We start from the raw sequence: 25,870 nt of genomic DNA, 5'->3' as shown, positions 1-25,870 counted from the left end.
TCAGTTTCAAACAAATATGTCAGTTTCCCCACTCACTTCATTAGATTTTTATCATGTCCAACATGCTTTGGTTCACAGCAGTGACCTCTTGTGGTCAGCATGTTTGTTGCAGTTTCGTTATTCAGGACTGTGTTCCAAACAGAGCAAGGCAACCATCGACGAAAGCTTCCCAGGTCCATTAATTCATCTGTTCTAAATTTCAGTTTCATTTTCATTAAGCCAAGAGTGTACAAGCTCAGTAGATTTACCGTCCTTAAAACGTGATAATGGGTTGTCCCAAAATAGCTTATCTTCTGGAGAAAATGCAATTCGATCTTTTTCTTTCTTCAAACATATTCATACAAGGAAATTACATATACATCATAAAGGGCTAGTAGGATCACATAAAAGGATAGTAAGTATCACTTCTAGTCGCCTTCTCTAAGTTCTAACGAGTGAAGAACGACATCCATAACAGAAAAGATGTTGCCAAAAGCTAATATTGATGGTCCAATAGAGAGCACTCTTACTTCCACTGAGAAAACCATATAAGGCTCTGAATTTGTTGTAGGAGGCGCGGTGTTTTGGGTGAGATATTGACTCATTCCTGAGTCATTGGTCATGCCTTCTGACGGATACTAAAGACTCTGTTGTGTTATGGAAAAGAGAAAGGGTGTTCACCCATCTTGGCCAAATTTCCGAGCTTTCATAAACCGGAACCTGATTCTTCCTCAGACTATGCATCCCACTCTTGCAGACTGTCCCCACGTCGTGGAGAGAAGTGAAGGCGCTTGTCTTTAAACTGGACCACCACTATAGGTCACGGAGAGATTCAGCGCCGGGCATTAGATCACAAAACACGTTAGGTTCATAACGCAGAAATTAAGGAAACGGACACATTGAAGTTGGTAACTTTAAGATTTACTGTTATTATTATGCGACAGCAGTGTGAATTACATTAATTCCAAATCGTTCTCCCCAAGCATAAGACCCCCCCCCCCCCCGCCCACGAAAATATAGTATAAACAGGAGAAGCATTTGGTTGAGGTGAGGAAACCGAATCGCTTTTCTCTGTGTTTGCAATTTTATGCGCATGACTAATTGCACAGAAATTACAACACACGCACCAATATAGGCTATATATGGATACAATAAAACTGTATTTCCACATAGCCTAATTATGTAATACGTGCGCATTCTCAGCAATGAGAACGATAATACCCAGACTCCATTGCAACTCGATGCAATCAAAACAGGAAGTAAGAATGTCCACCACAAGGAAATGCTGAATGAATCAAAGGCTGTGAGTAGTAGGAAGCGTTGTTTTCCGTTCTGAATCATCGGACGTTGATATCAATGCGAACTGCTTAGCTAAATGGATTATGCCGGGATAGAAACCGCTGTAATACAGAAAGAATAAGCGTGATAAGTGCTTATTTTTCCAGTTTCTCCCGGTAGATTGGCGCCTATGATGGAACGAGCGATGGAGCAGTTGAACGTACAGCTGAATCGGCTTACGCGCTCACTCCGCCGTGCCAGGACCGTGGAACTACCGGAGGGTAATAATATCAACACACCTAAACCACGTTAATGGTTACATTTTACTTAAAGACATGTCACATGGCCGATATTGTTAGCTACATTTGTACCAGGCCAATGAAAAGTTGCCAGGCAACAAGGCTAGTTAGCCAGCTAACTCACTTGTATTGGTTAAATGGTTTGGTGTATAGAATAGGTAGTTACGTTGATGTTTTGATAAGCAAATATTCATATCGACGACGTCGATTAGTTTTCAACCGATGCATTCCTTAGGTCACACAGTGGCTGGCTAGCGAGGGGGCTAGCATTGCGTTATGCTCACTTGCAACTACATTATCTAGCTTACTAAGAGCTAACCAACATAGCTTTAAAAGTACAAAGAAGATGTTAATGATGTAACGTTAAATTATGATTCGCTAGTGAATATTAGTGCTATAATATACAAGAATGAAGTTAGCGTATTCGTCACGGCGTCCTTTTCAGATGGTTTGTTTTATGTGATAAACGTTTTTTTTTTACGGGTTTTTTTTAAACTAACACTAAATACAAAGCATCTGAATAAGAAGCCCACTGAATACCGAATATGTGCGGTAAAAGACAAATTCAACCTTGCCTGTATTATGCGGTAATACCGTTAGTCAGCTAGCCAGTGTTGGTAGGTTCAGACGTTTAAAAAATAAATCAAACCCCTAAGGCTTTGCACATAACCAAGCCATGTGAAGTGTTAGTAATGTAGTATGCGATTAACATAGTTGTCCAGCTAGGTAACTGCTTTCCCTTTAAAAATGACAAATGCCACTCCTGTCTTGATGGTATGGGACATTACAAAGATCAAATTAATCCACTTGGCACGAGCGGCCATTGAATTCAGTTGTTTCTGTAGCCACAGAACCCTCACATTTAAGATGTATGACATCTTGCTAATGATAACTACTTTTTTTGATGTCATTCAGTTACTCTATCTTCTATATGTAACTATCTGATGAGACATAAGTGTTTATTCAGGTTGATGGTATTTCATTTCAAGTAGTAATTTGGGTGGTATGTGACATAATTCCCATACAGAAGCATGTTGCTATCCTCACACAGTGTAGTGTTGAACAACCTGTTCTGTCAGAGATATGTCTCTGATGAATCAGGGGCATACTCATACATGGGCAAAATGGTTCTTTGATAACTTCCCTATTTTCGTATTAGTTTTAAGTACATGCTGGGTAAGAAGTTCTCAAAAAAAGAAACCCTTTGTGTTTAATGAATGAATGAAACTGTCAGCCTCTTTATGAAGTATAATATTACATTTCCATACACTCCTTTTCCACAGACAATGAGACGGCTGTGTACACACTCATGCCAATGGTTATGGCGGACCAGCACAGGTGGGTTCTGGGTAATGGAGTTCCTTGGGGAACTGTGATCTCATGCAGAGACAACATGCTGACATTGCTTTTTGAGAAGATGCACTCTTGGTGATGTCACCCTTGCTTGTGGGTAGTAAGAGGTTGGGTTTTTGGGATTGCAGGCTAAAAGAACTGTGTGTGTGTGTGTGTGTGTGTGTGTGTGTGTGTGTGTGTGTGTATGTGTGTGCCAAATGCGAGTAGGAAAGTGTGTAGGGCTGATGTACGTATAGATATAAGTAGGTTGAAGTATTATATATATATAAATATGCTATTTACTCATTGGATTAATCATTATTAGGGTATATGTGTGCAAATAGTAGGTATGTTGCTCTGAAAACATCCTGTGGTGCACATTTATTGTATTTTAGTAAGATAGCATTGTAATTTCCTCATGATCAGAGCTTCGAAAGTGAAACAAATAATGAAATGCATTATCAGTAAAATATTGGTAATTTATAATACGGTTAATGTTATTAATGGTTTTTGGTAATTGCTGCAGTGGTGTCAACTGTAATCGATGCTGCTTGTTTAACAATCATATTAATGCTACGTGATATATAGGTGATACAATAGTATTAATGTGCTGCATTTCCAACACTGTTTTTCGTCTCGTCTGAAGGTCGGTCTCAGAGTTGCTGTTAAACTCAAAGTTTGACGTGAACTACGCCTTTGGGCGTGTGAAGAGGAGCCTGCTTCACATCGCTGCCAAGTAAGGAGCGCCGGCCTCATTACGGCCCAGCGCTGACCGTTGCTTTATTCACCATTCAGCATCGGAGCAACAGCATAGTCCCTGTTGCTGCCCTTGCAGCATGCAATTCAAGGAGATGAGACTGGAAAGATGTACTGTAGCAGTCCTTTGCATGTGATGCTAGATGGAGATATTCTCACTATGGCACCGTTTCTGGTGGATCTGAGCAAATCGATTATGTCATCAACAATAAGGTCCAACAATCAATGAGTGACCAGTACTTCCTAGTCTAATACTGCAATGCAAGCAAGTTCTGCAGAGTTACAGTCTACTGGATTATATGTAGGTGCGCTGGGCACATTGTATTCTCATGCCTGTCCCTCACTCTCTACCTCTTCCTCTGTCTTGGCTGGTGGAATGACTGGTTAACTATGATCATAAAAGATCCTCTCTCAATGAATTGTTTACAGTTTAGAGAAGGCTGATGCCTTGGTCACAGTTGTGCACTGTAACTACTGTAACTGTAGAGTTAATGACAACAAAATACAGCCACACCAAAGAATGGTATATAGGTCAACGCACCTGTCAGTTAGCTTCTTTTCCTTTGTACTTTGGCTTGAGAGAAGACACCCGTGGAGTGTCATTTGTTAAAAGGTAACATATTTGGCTTGCTAATTAGCTAGCTGTGTAGGTAGCTACCATTCATCTCCACGGAGTTCTTGTCACCACCCACACAACCCTCTTTGTTCACAAGGCTTCCTTGGAAACGGGCATGGTTTCCGCATACAGCACAACTCTTTGTTTTTCAAGGGAGCTTTTTCTCTATTTTAAGTAGCACCTTATACATAGAAGACTGATCACAACAGTGAGCCTGCATTTTTTACATTATTTTTTTACAGAGCTGTGATTGGTCAGCAGTATTTTGTTGTTGAAACCACAGCTATAAAATTGTTCTGAAAGCAACAACAGCAGTATCAGTCATTATTGATCAAGGTCAATTTCATAGTTGTCATTGCTTTGCAACCTCCCTTATTGATTTGAGCAGTTTGATTTTTTTTCCATCTTTACAGTTATGGTTCTCTGTATTAATTATATTATATATAGTGTCTGTGTGTGACTGGGCCTTAAAAAAATCACTCATTTCAGCATGCTGCCTTCATTAATGAAATGGAGCTGTTCTGTGGTCAATCTTTATGTGCTTAACTCTTAAATATCACCACAAGTGCACAACGTAGTAAGAAAGTCATTGCCAATCAGTGTCTCTAATTACTGCATACTGTAAGTGACTGGTTAAATCTGTGCTGTGGTCTGTGACCAGCTGTGGATCGGTGGAGTGTCTGGTCCTTCTACTGAAGAAAGGAGCAAATCCCAACTACCAGGACATCTCTGGCTGCACTCCCCTGCACCTGGCTGCAAGGAACGGGTAATAGAAATTTAACTGAATGCTACACAGTGCTGTCCAATATTGACTAAACTTCCAAAAAACGTACTGGTTTCAAGGTCACAATTTTGTCCTACATACAACATAGTTAATGTCATTGTATTTACGCAGACTGAGATGTGAGAGAAAATTTGTGAAAGTTTGGTGTCTGAAGTCCAGCATCATCTTTAATACACATGTAGCAGCAGCATGGCTTGTATAGTAATCCAAGACTCACTTGTTACTGTTATGCTACAGTAATGCCATCCATGAACTACAAAACTACAAAGTAAATACAAAACCAAACCCCGTGGAACTTGGTTTTTCCATAGAATTGATCCTTGATCTCTCTTAATTGCGATGTTCCTCTGCTGAAGTGGGGTTGTGAGTTTTGCTGGGTGGGGTCCTCACTGCAGCAGTGCCAAAGCATGGATATGTGAGCACATAGCAGGGTTTAAACTGGATGTTTTTAGGGTTGTGTGAATGCATCCTTAAAGTCAATGTACTGCTGCCACCTACTGCCAGGAGTGGAGAATGCAAGCACATTTTGTTCCCAAACTGAACACCAGAGATTTCAAAACTGGTTGGAGTTGAAGGCAGTGAGCAAGGAAAAAAACTTTATGAGTTGATTTTTTTTTTTTTGGAAAATTTCATGGTGGGTGGTACAGTAATTATAACAGATTTGCTTTAAGTTTACAGTGGCTTGCTGATGCTAACAAGTGCTTTTGTGTTATGTCTGGTTCATGATTATGATAGTGATAATGTAGAAGAGAAAAGGTGGTTTGGAGGTGCTTGAATAGCTATAGTGTCTTGTCTACAGGCCCATAACCTCCCCTGTTTCCTCCATTCTTTCTCCACTCTCTCTTTCCCTGTGTTCCTTTCTGTGCCCTCCTCCCTCCTCCCTCTCTCATGCTCTCATTCTCTCTTACTGTCCCTTCCCTCTCCTTCCCCCCCTTCTCTGTCCGTTGGTCTCTCTCACCCTGCAGACAGAAGAAGTGTATGGGCAGACTTTTGGAGTACAACGCAGACGTCAACATCTGTAACAATGAGGGACTAACTGCAGTAAGTCTGTGTTTTATCTGTATGTGTTTTATCTGTTTGTGTGTGTGTGTGTGTGTGTGTGTGCGCGCGCGTGCATGAACATAGATGCTGCACATCCTTCCCTCGGGGTCTGCAGCCCTGCTTTCTCTGAACTGGATGTATCAAACCCAGTCCCTTGGAAGGCCAATGCGCAGTCTGTTTTTTGTTCCAACTGATTACCCCGTCTTCATTGGCCCAGTTAGCCTATCAGCCGCATATGCTTACACTAATAAATTTCCCACAGTGCACCACAGTACAATACAGGGCGCATGTGCTTTCTTCACTGGTAATGTATTATTTTTTTGTGAAGCAAACTGGAACTGGTCCATTGAGGAGGTGTAGGGCCAAAAGCAGCCCACACCCGTGTTGTCAGGGATTTGAGTTTCACACCCTGGCCCAAGTCCTGAGGAAAAGGTCATGCGGTCCAATTAAGCCCGATTATCAATCAGTCAGTCTAACTGAGCAGTGAACGGCCTTATTCGGGTCCAGTGCTGCGGGTCTCTTGTTTTCCATTTGTTCACCCATAGCCCACCTCCGCAACAAGCGCGCAGGCTAGTTAGCGGCTGCGTCCTTGCTCGCATCTTTTAAGCCCGGCCTCAAAACCTAGCTTTACAGCTCCACTTTCGTATGACCTGCTTTTATGTAGTGCTATTTTAAAGCCACCTGTATTTATTTTGATATATGGACTTCATTGTGGCTCATTGCTCCAAGCTCTTTGCTGCAGTATATCTGTTTTGCTTTACTTTCACATCTTTGTTTCTCTAATTCAGGAAGGCCCTTTGAGATTTCTCTGTAAATTTGTGGTGATATGTTGATTAAAAAATCTTCTGCTGAGGAGAGAGGGATTTCTCTGGCTCTCTAGAGCTGGGTGGTAGAACATTGTCTTATTTTGTTGAATAGATATCTCTCAGTCCATCTTATGGTGGAGGTTTGTGCATAGCAAGGTCATTCTCAGTTTAACCCAGTAGACAGAACTAAATTGGAACTCAGCAGATAGGTCAGAAGTAGTGGGCACAAACCAAAACACCCCGCTGTAACTCCCTCTGTCTCTTTCTCTAGAGACATTACATTACATTCACTTAGAAGATGCTCTTATCCAGAGCAAGAGCACAGAAGTGTGTCCATCCAAGTTGAATGTGTAACAGTGTCAGACCAGAGTAACAACACTCCCAGGCCGGGGAGCGTGAGCACAATATCATTTAAGCAGTACCACAAGATAACTTGTGCCAACCTGAAACTAGACAGCCTAGAAAACTAAGGGAAGTCATGTACATACGCTACCATATATCACACAGTCACTAGATCCCAGTGGTCCTCCTCAGAAGTTCATTCCACCACTGAGGGACCAGTCCAGATAGGCATTGTGGCTGACAGGACTGACCCCGTCGCAAAGGGAACCATCAGTTGCTCCGAGGTTGCAAAGTGTAGTGATCTGGGCGGAATATACGGTCTGAAGGATGATCGGGGGCTGTCCCATTCACTGTCCTGTATGCTAGCACCAAGGTTTTCAACTTGATGCGAGTGATAACAGGAAGCCAGTGAAGTGAAGTAAGAGGTGTGACTTGATTACGTTTAGGGAGTTTGGAGACAAGTCATGCAGCTGTGTTCTGGATTAGCTACAGGCAGGAAGACAAGCAAGGAGGGATTTAGAGTAGTCCAGGCATGAGAGGATCAGGGTTTGAACTATTGGCACAGACCCTTGTTCCTCCTGGTCACTGTCTCTCTGTCTGCAGACATACTGATACAAACCCCACCATCCCTTACTTACTTGCTCTCTCTCTTTGTAGATACAGCGTTACAGACGCCTCTCTCCCTGGTCACTCTCTCTCCCTCTGTCTGCAGATACACTGGCTTGCGGTCAATGGGCGGACAGAGCTGCTGCATGACCTGGTCCAGCATGTGACCAATGTGGATGTGGAGGATGCCATGGGCCAGACCGCCCTGCATGTGGCCTGCCAGAACGGCCACAAGACCGTAAGTTTAAAGCATTAAATCCACACCTCTGTCACACCCTGCCAAGTCTACCCCATCTCTCCCTTTAAATCAGTGGTGTCTGTGTATGCGTGTATTGATCTGTTCAAACAGTCAGATATCTTTCCATAACATTATAACATTGTATTATCATTGTAATCATCACTGTATTATTATATACAGTGCCCTATAGTGCCCTACATGATACAACAAAAAATGTACTTGTTGGATTATTTCTTGCTGCTGAATTTTTGCCATCTTATTCTTTGATCTTAATAGAATTACATAGAACAAAGTGATACTGTTTGCAAATAATGAGATTCATTCTAGAAAACATGAGGGTAGCTGATATTTATACCATATTAAGGAATAAATTATACACATATTCAATAATCTTAATAAATAAATGTCTTAAACAGTATCCAACAGAACTAATGTACTACAGCAGTGATGCTTCATCACAGTTCAGTGGAAGTATCTGAAACTATATAGAAGCATCCAGACTTTCTGTGTCCTTGGGATGAAAGGAGGTAACACAGAAGAGATTTATTAGCAGCCTGCATCATCACTGCTGAGGTTAGAGGGCTCTCTGCAGACTGCAGACAAATGGTCTTCGACCTCCGCAATTCAGAGGTTCACAAAAAAGTTCAATCTGCCACATTTCAGTGTTCATTACAAAGAAATGCAAGGCTATTGGTACAATAGCAAGCCTGCTTGGAAGGGGATGCAAGTATATCTTGCCACCATGGGCTGTGAGACAAGTGGTTCAGGGGGCACCTGTAGATTGAAAGGCAACAGCTGGAGATCAGCAGAGCAGGCTTGCAACTACCGGGTAAAAATAAGTCAAAAAGCAGCGTTCCTTGCCACTTGCATGGGTTAGGGCAGGTGTCTCAGGCAAAAGAAAAGACACTTATGAAGGCAAGCCACAAAAAAAGAAGCGTGCGCCATGGTCAGCTGATGTTAAAATGGAGCTTTTTGGTCTGCTTTTAGGCATTAAAAAGGTGAAAGTCATGGTGACGTAAGCCCCATGCCCACTGCGCAATATTGCAGGGGTCCATGTTACCATGGGGCAAACTCACACCAGAGTGGGCAGCCACTGCCAGGTTCTTATATGGCACTGAAGGGGAGTAATAAAGGTGCTTACATTTCCTGCTGAGTGAGGAATAAATGTATAGGTGGCTGTTTTATAGGATGCTTCACATGCTAGAAGCGTCACTCAACGCAAGTGCAAAGCAATAATTGATATGTTCTTTACTTTTCTCTTGTTTACAAACTCTTTGAACTACTGACCTCAGAATAGCTGCTCTTTGTTTCTGCTCGAGCCCTGATCCGGAGATGAGGGCACAGCAGCAGCGCGCCTGTGTTTGATCGCAAATTACAGTGGCCGTCCCTGAGGTAGCACCAATTACCCCGCTCAGCACTTTATCAAATAAGTGCATTTGGCAAGTAATCAACAACAACAACAACAACAAAAAAACTGAAGTAGTGGCTTGTGGGTAAGAGGAGGATGACACTCACTTGGGTTTGTTGGCGGATTTCCAGTGTTTCCATTTAGGCCCTTGGCATTAAGGGCTGCTCCAGTACGCAGACATCAAGGTGAGGTGGCTCGGAACCGGGCCTGAGGACGACCCCGGACGAAAGGGGAACTGAGGAGTGCTCTGAGTTAAGCTAGAGAGGAAGGGCCCGCGAACCATCTCAAACAAGTACATCAGACCAGCATCCCGAAGTGGTGGTGGTGACGTGATGGTCTGATACATAGGACAACAGAGAAACCCAGAGCAGGATAAGACAGAGCTAGCATCATACACACGCACAAGTTTTCAGGGTTAACTGGACTGTATCACTGGTACTGAGAAGTAATTTGAATATATTCGCTAGTAAAGTGTTCATGCATTGCGTACTGTACATGTACTGCCTCTTTCTTGGGCTCCCTAGGTCTTGTGTATGTTGGTTTTCGTTACAGCTATAAGTGCAGTTCCCCCAAGTGAATTGGTTTGAACTTTTTAAGATATTTATAATGATTTACCAGCAAGGCTATATTATGTCACAGATATAGATATGCAGTACAGACAATGGATCTCCCATTTTCATTTAAGGACGTGCTAATCGATCAGATCAGTTCTCGGGGGGGTTAAAATATTCATACTCTATGTGCTCCCGTAATGCCTTCATCAAGAGATTAAATTGGAATCATTTGGCCCTGATGTAGGTAGCTGAGTTTATAATGAGAGAGAGAGAGAGAGAGAGAGAGAGAGAGAGAGAGAGAGAGAGAGAGAGAGAGAGAGAGAGAGAGAGAGAGAGAGAGAGAGAGAGAGAGAATGGGAGAGAGCGAGAGAGCGAGATGGAGGTGTGAATTAGAGGCCCCTGCTGGGCGGCTCTTGCACCCAAGGCCCCGGCCCCGCTCACTGTCCTGAGTGCCTGTGCTGTGGACAGCAGGGTGGGTCCGACCAGCTGCTTGTGTAGAAAGGAGTCGAACAATTACATTGTCAAGCTGTGACTGAATTCTAATTGGTAATCAAGGTGTGGGGCTACTGGGATGACTGGGAGAATGATGTGGGGAGGATCGGAAAAGGCCCTTAGACGCCAGGCACCTCAGATGTGACATGCTCATTTTAATGTTACATGAAAATTGATACTGCATTGCATTGGTGACGAGCTTACCTTACCTAGCTTCCATTTTACGTGCTACCCATTTTTATAGCCAATTATTTACTAAAGCAGTTCAGCTCTGGTACCTGGCTCTTGAATACAGCAGCAGAGAGAGGGCGTACACTCTGTGTGTGTGTGTGTGTGTGTGTGTGTGTGTGTGTGTGTGTGTGTGTGTGTGTGTGTGTGAGTGAGTGATGATTTGTCTGGTCTGTGTTGTCAGACGGTGCTCTGCCTTCTGGATAGTGGTGCGGACATCAACCGGCCAAATGTCTCTGGCGCCACACCCCTGTACTTTGCCTGCAGGTAAGAGTCCAGTCCCTGCACTTTGCTCAATACATTACATTATATTAATGGCATTTAGTAAATGCTCTTGTCCAGAGTGGCTTAAACATAGGTTATAATGTTACCCATTTATACAGCTAGATATTTATGGAGGCATTTCTGGGTTAACTACCTTGCCCAAGGGTACAACAACAGTGCGCCAGTGGGGAGTCGAACTGGCAACCTTTACCTGGAGCTACCTATGCTACAGTGCTGCCCAGTGCTTGAGATCATACTGCTTGAATGAGTAATACAGTGCATATGCAATACTCAGGAGGAAATGGGAGGGAAATACAGGATACTGTTACACTGACCGGTTGTGAAATATCAGTGACATCGTCTTTCCTGGTGGACATTTTGTCCTGGTACAGACTGTAAAGGATATGAAGCTATTTGTTGCCCCTTATCTGACAAACAACTTGATGACACATAAGGTGACGCCTAGGTGGAGTGAAAAGATACCAAAGCAACATTCCCTCATTTTGTGCCTAGAGCATTCTATTTGAATGAGTTTCCGATAAAACATGGACATTTTACACAGTATTAAGGCCTTTGGAATGTCTGGCTCTGTTTCAGCATTTTTTGGCACTTTTTTGTCTTAAGGGGACCAGGACTGATGATCAAAAAATAATGAATGTGAATATGGTGTTCACATAAAAGTTAGACAACATGTCAACTAAAACATCTTTCAAAAACAACCAGCTATTTATGTTTTTTTTTTTGCCAACCATTTATCTGAATTGAGCACCGGTGTTTCACATGCACTCACGGTCAGAGAGGAAGCGTGACCGCATTTCCAAGGCTGTTCCCTGTTCTGTCTTCCAGTCACGGTCAGAGAGACACGGCGCAGATTCTCCTCTCCCGGGGGGCCAAGTACCTGCCGGACAAGAACGGGGTGACGCCGCTGGACCTGTGTGTGCAGGTGAGGGGGCGCGCCTCCCGGCGGGGCGGGGACACGCCCTCACACCTTTGATAATTATGATTACACACATCATGAGCTTTGTTACATTGTGCTGTATCGGTAATTATTCACATATCCGCAGTGATTATAATCAGAGCCAAATGGGTAGCGTCTCGCTGTTAATGAATATTTATGAGCTCTTGCTCTCACAGCTGGCTCTTGTCCAAGAGCGCAGGGGCACAGGTTTTTCTTTAAAGTACAGATACAGAGTCGGATATCTCAAGACTGATCTGAATCAGATACTGCGTCTCTGCTGTTGGATAGACTGTATTGTCATTATTATGCACTTGACCTATCAGACTCTCTTGTTTGAGCTCTGTGTGATAACTGTGTCCTTGCTCAGGCAGGTTACGGTAAGACATGACTGTGTCTTTGCTCAGAGAGTTTACAGTGAGACACGTAACTGTGCCCTTGCTCAGGCAGGTTACGGTCAGACATGACTGTGTCTTTGCTCAGGGAGGTAACGGTAAGACATGACTGTGTCTTTGCTCAGAGAGGTTACAGTGAGACATGACTGTGTCTTTGCTCGAGGAAGTTACAGTGAGACATGACTGTGTCCTTGCTCAGGGAGGTTACAGTGAGACATGACTGTGTCTTTGCTCAGAGAGGTTACAGTGAGACATGACTGTGTCTTTGCTCAGCGAGTTTACAGTGAGACATGACTGTGTCTTTGCTCAGGGAGGTAACGGTAAGACATGACTGTGTCTTTGCTCAGAGAGGTTACAGTGAGACATGACTGTGTCCTTGCTCAGGGAGGTTACAGTGAGACATGACTGTGTCCTTGCTCAGGGAGGTTACGGTGAGACATGTGAGATCCTCATTCAGCACCACAGCAGGCTGTTCCAGACCCTCATCCAGATGACACAGAACGATGACATCAAGGAGAACATGGTACCCTTTCTCTTTCACTCCTCCACTATGTGTGTCTGTGTCCCGCTGTATGCACGGGTGTTTGCTGGATAGTCTGATTATGATGATGTCTGCATGAATGCATGTGGCTAAAAAACTGTGCGTGGTCATGTGCCGCGTTTTTTACATGTGTCTTTGTTCTTGAGTTTGATCATGAGATCATGAGTTTGATCATGTGTAAGTGGTGCATGTTTGAATACGAAATGTGTGTGTGTGTGTGTATGTGCATGTATGCGGGTGTGTGTGACTCCTGTGCATCTGTGCATATGTTCTGATTTGTGATCCTGTCTTAGCGATGTAGTACATGTGTAAGTAGGTGTGTGTGTGAGAGAGACTGAATGCATGCACATGGCTAAATGACTTTTTAGTGTGTCTGTCTGCGTTTGTGTCCTTGTGTATATGCGTTTTGATGGTGTGTGTGGGTAACAGCATCTGTGCTCATCCCCAGCTGCGGCAGGTCCTGGAGCACGTCTCCCAGCAGAGCGAGCTGCACTACCAGAAGATCCTGACCAGCCTGGCCGAGGTGGCCACCACCAACGGACACAAGCTCCTGAGGTACCGCCCAGCGACGTGAAGCTCCGCCCTCATGGCTTGACCCCGCCACTCTACTAGTGAGGCTTCAGGAACCCCAGAATGGGTGGAGCTGTCATGACTTACTTGAGACTCCCTGGTTTCAAGCAATTATCCTGTTGTGCTCTGGGGAGAGTACAGTAAGTCAGGTCAGTGATTGACAGGGCGACTCCACCTATCGCAAGCTTCGGGAAGCTTCACTCTGCCCGGTTTGTGTCCCCGGGCAGTGTACTCAGATGGCACCCCATCCGCTGTGGCTTAGCTGTGTCGTTGCTCACCCGGACTCTGTTCATAGGAAGAATGTCACAGTGTTGCTCCTCCCCTCTCTGTCCAGTTTGTCCAGTAACTACGAGGCCCAGATGAAGAGTCTGCTGAGGATTGTGAGGATATTCTGCCACGTCTTCCGCCTGGGCCCCTCCTCTCCTAACAATGGGAACGACATGGGCTATAACGGGAACAAGACGCCCAAGAGCCAGGTGTTGAAGGTGAGAGTTGCCCGGCAGAGACAGAGACAGAGAAAGAGGGAGGAAAAGAGATGGATCAGTCTTATTCGGGACTGAAAACCTTCCTCCGACAGGAAGTGGGTTACTGAGAGTGACAGATGCATGCTCCACAACTGGTGATATTTTAAGGCAGTTAGCGTGAGGGTATTTTCCTCCTGCTTTGCTGATTTCCTTAAACAAGATCACACCTTTTCCTACTGTTATAAAATTTTAAAAAATATGAGGCTAATTCAGAAGCGTCTGGAGAACTTAAGTGAATATTTGAAAATTAGTTCCGTGGAAGGTGGTAGGTGTGATATAAAGCACCCACTCCATCTAGATGGCCGTGTTTCGGATCAGTATGTGCTTAGTGCTAATAATGAAACAGTGTCTTGGCTTGCTTTCCATACAGAAGCACAAGTGGTGCCTTTTCTAACAGCTCCGTTTTCACCAGGTTTGCTTTACCTCGATCCCTTGCTGCTGGGTGGAACAACAGCAATTTTGGCCTGATACGTTATAGAAATGTTCAGTTTTGTCGAGAGTAGTGAGTAATATTCTCCAGCAGAGGGCACTAATGCACCATGTTCTGGCTCTGCCTGCTGGTGCTTGTGTTGGGTCATATTAAACCTGCAGAGTTCTTGTGACGCTCACTGCTTTTGGAAACCATGTAATCCGCCATTTCCCAGATAAATTCCTCAAAAGGTGCTTTGAAGTTGAGACTGAGGTGCCTGTCTCCACCTGGTCTCTAATCTCTGCTGGTAACAGCACAGTTGAGGTGGCGGGTTTATCCTGGAATTAAAGTTGAGTGCTTCCTGTATCTGAGCGTGCAGATGATCAGATGGAGATGAGTGTGGAGGCTCTTACTAAAAGGTCCTGTTGGACAAGGCAATTATATGCAGGATCAGGCATATTTAGAATAGTCTTTTCATTTGTAATAGTTTTTGTTTTAATTCAGTTTTTCCAGTGTGATATGAGGATTTCTTAGATAATGTAAGAAGTGAAAGTGAAGATGCATTGACTTCAGCAAATGAGAGAGAGTAAAGTGGGAGAGGGCCAAGAATCTTAGTATAAAGATGATTAGATGGTCATAATGTAGCTATTAGATGATGTAGTTTGAGAATGTGGAGATAATTAAAAGATAGAATTGAAAATCGGAGTTAGATGGAGTGAGTATGATAAGACTGCATAGAACAGCGGATTACTTTGAAGCTGGAGTGATATATAGAGCATTAGCTTGGGGGTGGTATGATGGTAGTCAGATGGTGTGAGTGTGGTTGTTTGGTATGATCGTGGTGAAGTGGATGACCGTGGTTGACTGCCGTTTGAACATGGTTGGGTGGTGTGACCGCGAGTCTTTAGCACGACTGGTTTATTGGTGTGGTAGTGGCTTGGTAGTGTGACACAGGTTTGTTGGTGTGACCGTGGTTGGGTGGGACAGCAGTGTGGTGTAGTGGTTAGGAGCAGGGCTCGTAACTAAGAGGTTGCTGGTTGGATTCCTCACTAGGACACTGCTGTTGTACCCTTGGGCATGGTACTTAACCCAGAATTGCCTCAGTAAATATCCAGCCGTATAAACAGACAAAATCATAAGCTACTGTATTTAAGTTGCTCTGGAGAAGAAGGTCTGCTAAATGACAGTACTGTAATGTAATGTGGTCTGACTGTGGCTGGCTGGTGTGACCATAACTGGTTGGCTTGACTCTTGTTAGGTGGTTAGACTGTTGTGGCTGTGGTTTGGTGGTATATGCTCACACAGCACTGTCTCCGCTGCAGCCCCTGGAGCTCCTGTGGCACTCCCTGGACGAGTGGCTGGTCCTGATCTCCACCGAGTTGCAGAAGAACCGGAGCGGGCCGGCCTCCGGCGCCGACATCGCCTCCCTCCTGCTGAAGCAACGCGAGGCCGACCCCTCGGCCTCCGCCCCCATCCCCGCGGCGACGGGCTACAGCAACGGCGTGCTCACCCCGGTCCTGCCTTCCCCCGGCCGGCCCTCGCTCGACTCGGACGTCGCCATGGTGACGGCCGAGACGTACTGCGACGGCGAGGACGTCATCTCCATGACCGCCAACCGCCTCAGCGCCGTCATCCAGGCCTTCTACATGTGCTGCTCCTGTCAGATGCCGCAGGGGTAAGAGTGTCCTGGAGACGCAGGAAGTTCCTCCCGTCAGCTTCCTCGCTTGTGACGTTAACCTCTTTGCAGGAACAGGCTTAAAGCTGAAGGCTAAAGGCGTGTTCATACGTGTTGTGCTCATACTCACTGGTCTGGTGGTGTTGCTGGCCTGGCCTGACACTGTTGCCTGTTCAACTTGAATTGATACACTTCTGTTCTGTTGTGGTTGAAATAGCTCTGGATAACAGCGTCTGCTAAATGAATTTAATGTAATGTGTTATGAAAAATTGAAATCGCCATCTCTTCAAGCACAAACTGTTTTGGGCAGTATTAATTGGTGAAACGGAAAGCTGAGTGTTAGGTGAGCTACCTGGAGTAGATACCTTTTTGATTTTAGTGTGGACCTGAACTGGGCTTTAGCTGAGTCTTACTGGTGTAACCTTGGATATTCCAGCTAGACAACCACTTAGTTTAAAACCTTAATGATTTGGTGATGCCCAAAACTTTGCCATGGAAAAATCTTCTTGAAAACAATGGAGTGGTACAATCCAAGGTATTCACACATGGCTAATGTCCGAAAACATGTTGCTGTTCAGCAAGACCGAAATTCACCCCTTCTACCTAAGCGGCCAGTTGCACAGCTTTTTTCTCAGTAACGGCCTCTGATTTAAGCACAGTGCACGATGGCACACTGCTATTGACACACTAATTGACAAAGACATGTCAGTTCTGTAGTTGTGTACAAGTACGGGTAATGAGTGTGGGGTGAATCTGTTGAGGTGTGTAGTAGCGTATGAGTTAGAATGCAGGGTATATTGTAGTGTATGAGTAAAAATTCAGGGTGTACTGTAGCATATTAGTTAGAATGTAGGGTGTGCTGTAGTGTATGAATAAAAATTCAGGGTGTATGGTAGTGTATTATAATGCAGGGCGTACTGTAGTGCATTAGTTAGAATGCAGGGTGTATAGTAGTGTATGAGTAAAAATGTGGGGTGTGTTGTAGTGTACGAGTGAAAATGCGGGGTGTTGTAGTGTATGAGTGAAAATGCACGGTGTACTGTAGTATATTAGTTGGAATGCAGGGTGTATTGCAGTATTGCTGTGTTGGGTGAAGGAAACTCATCGCAGCCCCTCAGCTGACCTCAGTCCCACACGCGCTGAAACTCACACAGCCGTTTCCATTACCTCCGCGACCCTGAGGGCGAGTCATCCGTTATCCCTGCTGTATCCTTGTGCCGCCCGGAAATCTCATTACCTCCACAGTGGCCCCCCAGGAGCCGTCCTGGGACAGAGAAGTGCGCGCGCGCGCGTGTGTGTGTGTGTGTGTGTGTGTGTGTGTGTGTGTGTGTGTGTGCGCGCTCATGCATGCGTGTGATGCGCATGCATGCATGTCTGCGTGCATGTGTATGTGTATGTACATGTGTTTGTGTGCGTTTGTATGTATGTCTGTGTGTCTGGGTGTGTGTGCATATGTGTGCGTGCATGCATGCGTGTGTCTGTGTGTGCGTGCATGTATGCGTGTGTCTGTGTGCGCATGCATGCATGTGCGTTTGAAGGGGGGATCAAAGCCGTCAGAACCACTCCGTCGTGGGCAGTCTCCCGCTGCACGCTCACCAGGAAGCGTTCCCTTTTAAAGCTGCTTGGGATTCTTGTATGGTTGGCATACAGTTCGGAACAGCAATGCAAGAAGCTGGTTACTAACAGTACAGGCGCTTCACTGGACAGTCGGTAGTGGATGCTGAATAGCTGACAGGGCATCTGAAGCCACTGCTGACCATTATTACAAAATCAGACTGTCTGTTTGTCAAAGTCAGCATGTCTTCCAAAGCTCAATATCAAAACCCCCTTTGTGCATCTCTGTTCTGAAGATGCCTCAGATGTAAAAGGTGTCTTTACTCTCGTCTTTTAGTGCAGTACCTATGAAGCCATCTAATTAGATCTAATTAGATCATTAAACCGGCTTTTAATTAACATCGAAGTCTGCCACTGTTATTGGCCTGCTGAAATTGGATATCTTTTTCTTAGTTTTCTCTCTGACTGCTCTTCAGTAACAAACAGAAAACTCAATCTTCGCTCTGAAAACACTATGAAGTGATGCAGGCTGTAACTTTGAAATATTGGTTTTGAAAATAAATCAAATACTCTCTCTTTGCCGGTCTGTTAAGTGAGTGATATGAAAAGGTGTCACCGTCATTTAACAACTCATTTTTTAACTCTCCCGTTTTTCTTTGGGGAAATATTGTCATTTAAAAAAAAAAAATTATCCCGTCTCCTGTGGATTAATTCTTTTATAAAAGAGTGTATTTCTCTCTCTCTCTAACCCTGTCTCTCTCCATCTGTCTCCCCTTCTCTTTTTTCTTCTCAAAGGATGACGTCTCCTCGCTTCATAGAGTTCGTCTGCAAGCACGACGAGGTGCTGAAATGCTTCGTCACGAGGTGAGTAAACAGAACGCTGGCCTTCGCTGTGGTCAGCGCGACTCTACACCTTGCCCCTTTACGAAATGCCCACACCTCCCCCTCTCTCTTTCTGTCTCCATGTCTCCCCCCCCTATCCAGGAACCCCAAGATCATCTTCAACCACTTCCACTTCCTGTTGGAATGTCCAGAACTCATGTCCAGATTTATGCACATCATTAAAGCCCAGGTAGGCAACTTACTCCTTCTGTTGAAATGTAGAGATAAAGCCTAGATAGGCCTCTGTCATTTTCCTGTTGTAACATACAGATAAATTTTACATAGGCCCAGTCACTCTCCTGGTTTACTACATATTTAACACAGGTGAACTGTCCTCCTGCTGGTGCATGCTTACAGATCGGCAGCTCCAGTATTAGGCAATCCATTGTCGCTAGGTCAAAACTCCACTCCTCCGACCAATCAAAAATACAAAAATACCGGTTAAAAAAGTGAGCGAGTTTTCATTGGCACGCAGCTCATTGGCTTCTGGGATTGGTAAACGACACGCCGCATTACCCCGCACAGTAAAGTACACTAAAGCTCCCGGCGGAACGCTCCGGAATCCAGCGCCGGGTCACTTTGACACATCCACATGGCACGGGCACCGAATCGTTAAGCCGCGTCTATTAAGCGGGAGATAACACTTGTCTTAAGTCCCGTTATATTGGTTCATAAATTTTAAGTGCTGTGTTGCCGTTTAGTATTCGTATACTTTTAGTGTTCATATTTCTGCTCTTCTGACGCAGGTCCTGTTACCCTTGGATTATGGCCCCGCTGGGAATAACACTCTCTTTTAATTATGGGTTTCAAACTGACCAATCAGATTTCATCACTCTCTTTTTTCCTTTGAATGTGTATCCTCTCACCCCAGGGAGAAAGAATCCTTTTTACCCTCATTTATTTCTCTCTCCCGAAGACTCCTCTACTGTCAATTTTCCTTATCCCTCACGGCATTATGGTGTGTGAGACAAAGTGATTGAAATATCATGCAAATTACATTTTTTGGTGCGTGCGCGCCTGCGTGTGGCATGTTATTTCAACACTTTTTAGGCATTTTAATTATCAGTTGGAATATCTTGCGCGTTCATTATTTAAAAGTTTAACGAGGAGATAATGAATCAGAAACGGGGACGTCTCCCCTCGTGGAGGGCGCGTGTGGGTAATTAACGAGACCTAACTAGCTGTAATGAGCCGTCGTTTTTCACCGCCTCTGTTTCTTTTTTTCCGTTTCTTCCCCTGCAGCCGTTTAAGGACAGGTGCGAGTGGTTCTATGAACACCTGCTGGCTGGCCAGCCGGACTCCGACATGGTTCACCGACCCGTCAACGAGAACGACATCCTGCTTATCCACAGAGGTACCGGCACTTCTCTCTCTCTCTCCCTCTGCCCTCTCTCTCTCTCTCTCTGTCTTTTTCTGTTTCTGTATGCATATTCTGTCTGTTTCTCTGTTCGTCTCTTATCTGCTCTCTCCCCATCTTCTGGCTCTCTCTCCATCGTGCTCCTGTCTCTTTCTCTCTCTCTCTCACTTCTCTTCTTTTCCCTCTCTTCTCTCTTTCATCTCTCCGTCTTCTTGTGCTCTCTCCCCTCGCTCTGTCTCTCTCACCCCCTCTGACTCATCGTCCTCATGTTGACTTTTGATCACTTCGACAGGCATCAAAATTGTACCGATAACGATAGTCATTTTTGGCCTGGATATCTTCTGCCTTTTAGGCTTTTTTTTTCCCCCTGCCCTGCTTTTTGAATGCACATATTTACCCATTGTTAAGGACCATAGCGCTGTGTCCCTGCATGAGATTTCCCCATATTTCAAAGTGGATGTGATTTTTTTAACTCAAAGCATTGTCTGGGCACAGCCTGGCGTTCCTCCGCCCGCTCCGCACCGCGCCGCCGCGTTTTCTCCACTCTGCGGGAAAACGGACCGCCCTCCCGTTTTTAATCATCGGCGTTAGCGACGGCGGGAGCTGCTTTTTCGGCGCGGGGCCCAGGCTGAGCTTGGCGGGGGCGCCCCGCGCCTGCGGCCCCATTAAAACCAGACAGAGCGAGCCGGCAGACGCACCCCCTCCGCTTTGATGGACGCTTTCGGGAAAAGAGAGGGGATCGAAACACCCCGCCCCCGGAGGGTTATGGGAACGCTGTCGTCGACTGTGCTAATGCAAGCGTATGGGGACCACAGATGCGCTCCAGGCCCCGTTCCCCCCAGCCCCCCGCCCCCGAGCGGGGTTTTTCGAGAAGTTTCCCTTTCCCTTCAAGGTTATTTCAGTGGTGTGGTAATCATGTTGTGAAAGGAAAAGAAGAAAATCCACAGAGAGAAAGCTTTGTTTTTATATATCCCTGCTCCGCTCAGTATTGTAAAAGTGTGGCAAAGGACAGACAGAAATATGTGTGTGTGTGTGTGCGCGTGTGTGCGCGTGTGTGCGCGTGTGTGCGCGTGTGTGCGCGTGTGTGCGCGTGTGTGCGCGTGTGTGCGCGTGTGTGCGCGTGTGTGCGCGCGTGTGTGCGCGTGTGTGCGCGTGTGCGCGCGTGTGTGCGCGCAGATCTCTGCTATGTTGTCTGCACATTTTGTCCTGCAGGTTTGTGTGTGTCTATGACGGATATCTCTGGCTCTCTCTGCTGACATTTAAACAGCCCTGTTTGGCTTAAACGGCACACGCAGCATGGCATACAAAGCGCCCCTCCATCATGCCAACAGCATGTGGCACGCCATGTGTGCGTCCGCTCCCGTGTCCGGGGTGTGTGTATCCCCGATCTCCATGGTGACGGTTTCCGTGAAATATGTGCTCTGTTTGCCGTGCGGCCTGTGCTTTCGTCCTTGTTAAGTGGGGAGGAGAGGGCAGGGGCTTGGAGTGGGTCTGAGTGGATTTTTGTGTGAGGGCCCTCTTCACCGGAATGTTCCGTCTCAGGGCTGCAGCCGCGGCTTGCGGTGAGATAAACTGAGAGGCTCACTAACTCACTGTCTCAAACTGCTGACAGACGCACTGACTCACACTCTCACCGACACACGCTCCTCTAGTAGCCGTGTTCATTTTTAGCCCGCTCCACCGCGCTGCGAGCGAACACCTGCAGACCGGGATTGTCTCTGCAGTGGTACTGAAAACAGCTGTAGAGATGCTGCCATTTGGTAATGCGTGGGCTACAACAGCAAGATGTTTTAGGCCATGCAACACCATGTTTTAGGCCTGTAGTTACTTTGCTAGATTTCCTTCTTAGTGCCTTTTCTGCCACTTTTAAATATATATATAATATATGATAAATAAATATGATAAAATGAAGCTGCTTCTCTGTGTGCGTGTGTGTGTGTGTGCGTGTGTGTGTGTGTGTGTGTGTGTGTGTGTGTGTGTGTGTGTGTGTGTGTGTGTATGTATGTGTTGGGGGGGGGGGGGGGGGCACTCAGCGGGTGAATGAGTGAGGGACATTAGTTTCCAAAACTTTGTTACTAATTACCTCATGCTCCAAAGTCAACAAGTCCATGCGTACATTACCTTAAAAAACAAAATTGGGTAATTGTTGGGTAACTGAAACAATCTTATGACTAATTATATCCAGCCCTCCTCGAATGCTTGGTTAGTAAACCTGTTAAACCACCTGAAACGCATTTACGCGAAACATTTATTCTCGCTGATTTGTGAGATGTGGAAAGGTTGGAGCGGATCGCCCACGCTCTCAGGCGAAGGCGGGTGTGTGTGTGGAGTGCCGCTTGTGCTTTCAGCTCTCCTTGATCTCCTCAGTGGCTTTGTGGAACGAAGAGAGGCACCTGTGTAAGTGAACACCTGTTGTTTCCTCCACCCCCCCCCCCCCCAACCCCCCCACCCCGCTCAGAGTCCATCTTCCGCAGCAGCTGCGAGGTCGTGTCTAAGTCCAGCAACCAGAAGCTGAAGCAGGGCATCGCTGTGCGTTTCCACGGCGAGGAGGGGATGGTAAGTGTCAAACGAGGTTTTTCCTCTCTTTCTCAATACCTTCTCCCTCTTCCCCCTGTTTTCTCTTTTCCCCTCCTCTCCCTCTTTTTCATTACACTCCCCACCCTTTTGCCCTTCCTTTACTTTCCTCTCCTCTCTCCTCCTCTTCCCCTCCCCTTCTCCTCCCCTCTGTCCTCTCTCTTGTTTTCCTCTGCCCTTCCCGTAAATGTGTAGGGGGTAAGGGTGGCACCTCCCACTCGCCCCTCAGTGGATTTTCGAGAGGCACCATACAGCCTGACCCAGACAGAAATCAATGCCAGCCAGTGTTCTGCCTGCAGAAGCTTTTGTCACTTACAACACAAAGTGAGTTCTGTGGGCAAAACACACACACACTCTCCCTGCTTTCCAGCCTCACGCAATCTGTCCCAGTGTAATTGTTTCTCTGGTGTAACGACATGGTGTGGTTACTCCTGTGATGGTGTTGTTGCCTTACTGCGACAGTGTAGACATATTCCTGTTAACTGCTGCGGCATAATGTTCCTAATCTCACAGCGTGCATTCGTCCCTGCTTTTCTTTTTGTAATTTTCTCCCTTTTCACTCCTAACGCTGGAATCCCTGATTGTAAATTAGGCTTGTTACAGCCAGACATCCTCTGCATTTGTGCAGGACTGCTTGGGCAGAGTGAGTGCAATCCTCTGATGCATGCCAAATTGGACTATTTCACACTGCGAGTCCCACAGTGCACCAGGAACCAAGGATAGACATACCTCTTTGACATCATCTGAATAACTCACCTCAACGAAGCCAATTGTGTTCCACCGTAGCAGGCTGTTTGCCTTCACTGCAGAATGACATAGCCCCAGCTCCAACGTGGGTGTAGCCTATAACGTGCTCTTCAGCTGGAAGCCCCTTAATCCTCAGTCCTAATGGCACAATGTAATTATTCCTGATGCCAAATGCCACAGTGTAGAGATATTCCTAATCATTAATGGTGCAGTGAAAAGATATTCCTCTTTCCTAACAGCACAGTATAAAGATATTCCTCTTTACTAATGGCACAGTATAGAGATATACCTGATTCCTGATGTGACAGTGTAGTGTTATTGGTCTCCATATATTACTCTTATGTAGAGATACTCCTGTTTATTTTTGAAGTTCTGTTCTGAAGATCAGACAGACCCCCTTTCTGGTGGGTCATGTCAGATGCTCTCTCCCAGGGGGCAGTGATGTTATTCTCCTGTGATGGCTTTGATGGTGCAGCACTGATGGGTTTGGGATGTAAACATGAACAGCTTTCACTGTAGATGCCAGTGGGACACTGAAGACTAGTCAGACAGCCAGTGGGGAGTAGAATTGTGCTGATGCCTGGTGGGTTTTTTTGTGTGTGTGTGTGTGTGTGTATGTGTGTGTATGTGTGTGTATGTGTGTGTATGTGTGTGTATGTGTGTGTGTGTGTGTGTGTGTGTGTGAGAGAGAGAGTGAGAGAGTGAGGTTGAAGGTGTATAAATGTGTATATGTAGTGAAGCTGGTGCTTTATGAGTTTGTGTGTACAAGGCTATAGGTGTGGGTGTGGGTGTGTGCAAATGTGTTGAACTTAGAGTTCTGAAGGTGTGTGACGGTGGAGATGGTTTTGTGTGTGTGTGTGTGTGTGTGTAGACGCCCCGGGTGTCGTAGGGGTCAGGGCCTTGCTGGCTCCTCAGGACTGAGTCGAATCTTTTTCTGCTACTTGTCTCTGGAAAAACTTGGAGTGAAAAGAAAATAAGCTTTTAAAGTGCTCACCTGCGGCGGGGCGGTCGGACGCCGCGGGAACCCCCCCCGCTGACGCGAATCGACTGCAGCAAACACGCTCGCCAGGTGCTGACTGCAGCGATGAAGAGCTGAAAACTTTCTGCACTTCGGGTCTCTGGGTGTTTACTCTTCATTTCCAAAGTTTGTGTTTCTCTGCCCACCTCTGTGAGACTGTAATGTGTATGTCCTGACTATAATATTTTCGCCCTCTGACCTCTGACCTCTGTCCTTCCCCAGGGCCAAGGCGTGGTGCGGGAGTGGTTTGACATCCTCTCCAATGAGATCATCAACCCTGACTACGCTCTGTTCACCCAGTCTGCAGATGGTGAGTGTCGTCTTTGCGGGAGAACCCGGTGTGGTAACACTAGATGAGTCCCTCTTGCAAGCAATGTAATTAAATGAGTCCCTATTGCAACAATAAGATTAAATGACTCCCTCTTGGAGCAGTAACGACAGATGAGTCATTCTTTGAGCAGTAGGAGTAGATAACTCCTTCTGGGAGCAGTAAGAGTTGGACTCCCTCTGTGAACAGGACATAAGTACATAACTCCTTCTTGGAGCAGTTAAACAAGTGGGTGATCTCTCTCTACCTGTCAAGAAGGAGTGCGTGCTCTCTTTTCTGCCCTTTATTGATTTGTAAAGAATCCTACTCTTTATTAATATTCCAACAAATGGTTCTGAAGTCTGTGCATGGCAGTTGTTTGGCTTATTGGAAAAGAACGGCTCATAACCTAAAGGCTGCCTCTTGGTTCCCAGAAAAGGCACTACTGTTGTATCTATGAGCAAGGTGTTTAACCAAATGGCTTTGGTAAATGTCCAACTGTATAAAAGTGTAAGCAGTGTATGATGCCTGCATAAGGGCAGTTGATGTAATATAATGCAGCGAATAGCAGTGTTGTGTGTCTGTGAGGTGTGCTTGGTTGCATCACTCTGGACCCCTACAGGTTGTCGGTGGTATTGCAAAAATGGAACCAGTAAACAGCCGGCAGCATTTGCTCAGTTGAGACAAAAGCATTTATCTAACTGCCCTGCCAGAATATACATTATTTACTCTTACCGTTATTTGTAGTAGCTGGCAAGCTGAACCTGTGAGATAGCTCAAGTGGAAAGCTACCTAGGTTGTGTTAGCATGTGTGCCTGTCTGAAAAGAAGCAGAACCTTGTCTCCGACAGGTGCTAAAATCCGCAGCCGTTTTTAGACGGGCAGATCAAGACCTCAACCCCCTCCAGCTGTCTGTGTAAGGTTGAAACGTGCCGGTGAATTCTCCCTCTCTCGCTGGTCTCTGACGTGATCGCGGCCCCTTGTGAATGCTGTGAACGTCTTGTTTTCACTCTGGGTCAGCGGTGCATCTCACCCCCCTCCGGCACCCGCCCGTTCAGCGCCCCCCCCGTGCCCAGCGGGCCCGCTGACACACACAGCTGGCACGCAGCCCTGGAAACAGAACTCGGTCGTGCCCTTCAGCACCTGAACACGCGGTCACTTGGCCTTGAGTCTGTGTGGCATGTCCAGCCCAATGGTGTGAGGTCTTAAGTTCGGTCCCCAGAAGGCTGCCGAAGACTTGAAGCATTGCATCGCTGGTGACCCATGAAGCTTAAAGCTGCCTGGGCTGGAATTGGCAGTCTCCTGCCTAGCCTTAATAAGGACTTCCTCCTCATTCTGTA

General features: G+C 45.9%; 1 protein-coding gene across 2 annotated transcripts in view; it reads left to right on the top strand.

Moving 5' to 3' along the window:
* The first annotated feature begins 1,227 nt into the window (after positions 1–1,227).
* Positions 1,228–25,870, top strand: part of hace1 (HECT domain and ankyrin repeat containing E3 ubiquitin protein ligase 1) — a 34,371-nt gene continuing 9,728 nt past the window's right edge. The window contains exons 1-18 of one of the 2 annotated variants that reach the window (XM_036539414.1): positions 1,228–1,282; positions 1,425–1,538; positions 2,840–2,894; positions 3,535–3,624; positions 4,922–5,026; positions 6,010–6,085; positions 7,946–8,077; positions 10,944–11,026; positions 11,870–11,966; positions 12,795–12,896; positions 13,363–13,469; positions 13,819–13,969; positions 15,740–16,092; positions 18,442–18,510; positions 18,631–18,718; positions 19,771–19,882; positions 22,344–22,441; positions 24,447–24,534. In XM_036539414.1, the coding sequence (XP_036395307.1) occupies positions 1,448–1,538; positions 2,840–2,894; positions 3,535–3,624; positions 4,922–5,026; positions 6,010–6,085; positions 7,946–8,077; positions 10,944–11,026; positions 11,870–11,966; positions 12,795–12,896; positions 13,363–13,469; positions 13,819–13,969; positions 15,740–16,092; positions 18,442–18,510; positions 18,631–18,718; positions 19,771–19,882; positions 22,344–22,441; positions 24,447–24,534 (1,897 nt within the window). In that variant the 5' untranslated portion in view covers positions 1,228–1,282; positions 1,425–1,447. The remainder of the gene's footprint in view (positions 1,283–1,424; positions 1,539–2,839; positions 2,895–3,534; positions 3,625–4,921; positions 5,027–6,009; positions 6,086–7,945; positions 8,078–10,943; positions 11,027–11,869; positions 11,967–12,794; positions 12,897–13,362; positions 13,470–13,818; positions 13,970–15,739; positions 16,093–18,441; positions 18,511–18,630; positions 18,719–19,770; positions 19,883–22,343; positions 22,442–24,446; positions 24,535–25,870) is intronic. The other variant, XM_036539413.1, reaches the window with a different exon arrangement.

This window comes from Megalops cyprinoides, chromosome 10, assembly GCF_013368585.1.
Source record: "Megalops cyprinoides isolate fMegCyp1 chromosome 10, fMegCyp1.pri, whole genome shotgun sequence".
Taxonomy (NCBI): domain Eukaryota; kingdom Metazoa; phylum Chordata; class Actinopteri; order Elopiformes; family Megalopidae; genus Megalops; species Megalops cyprinoides.
This window is presented reverse-complemented; position numbering and strand designations above follow the sequence as displayed.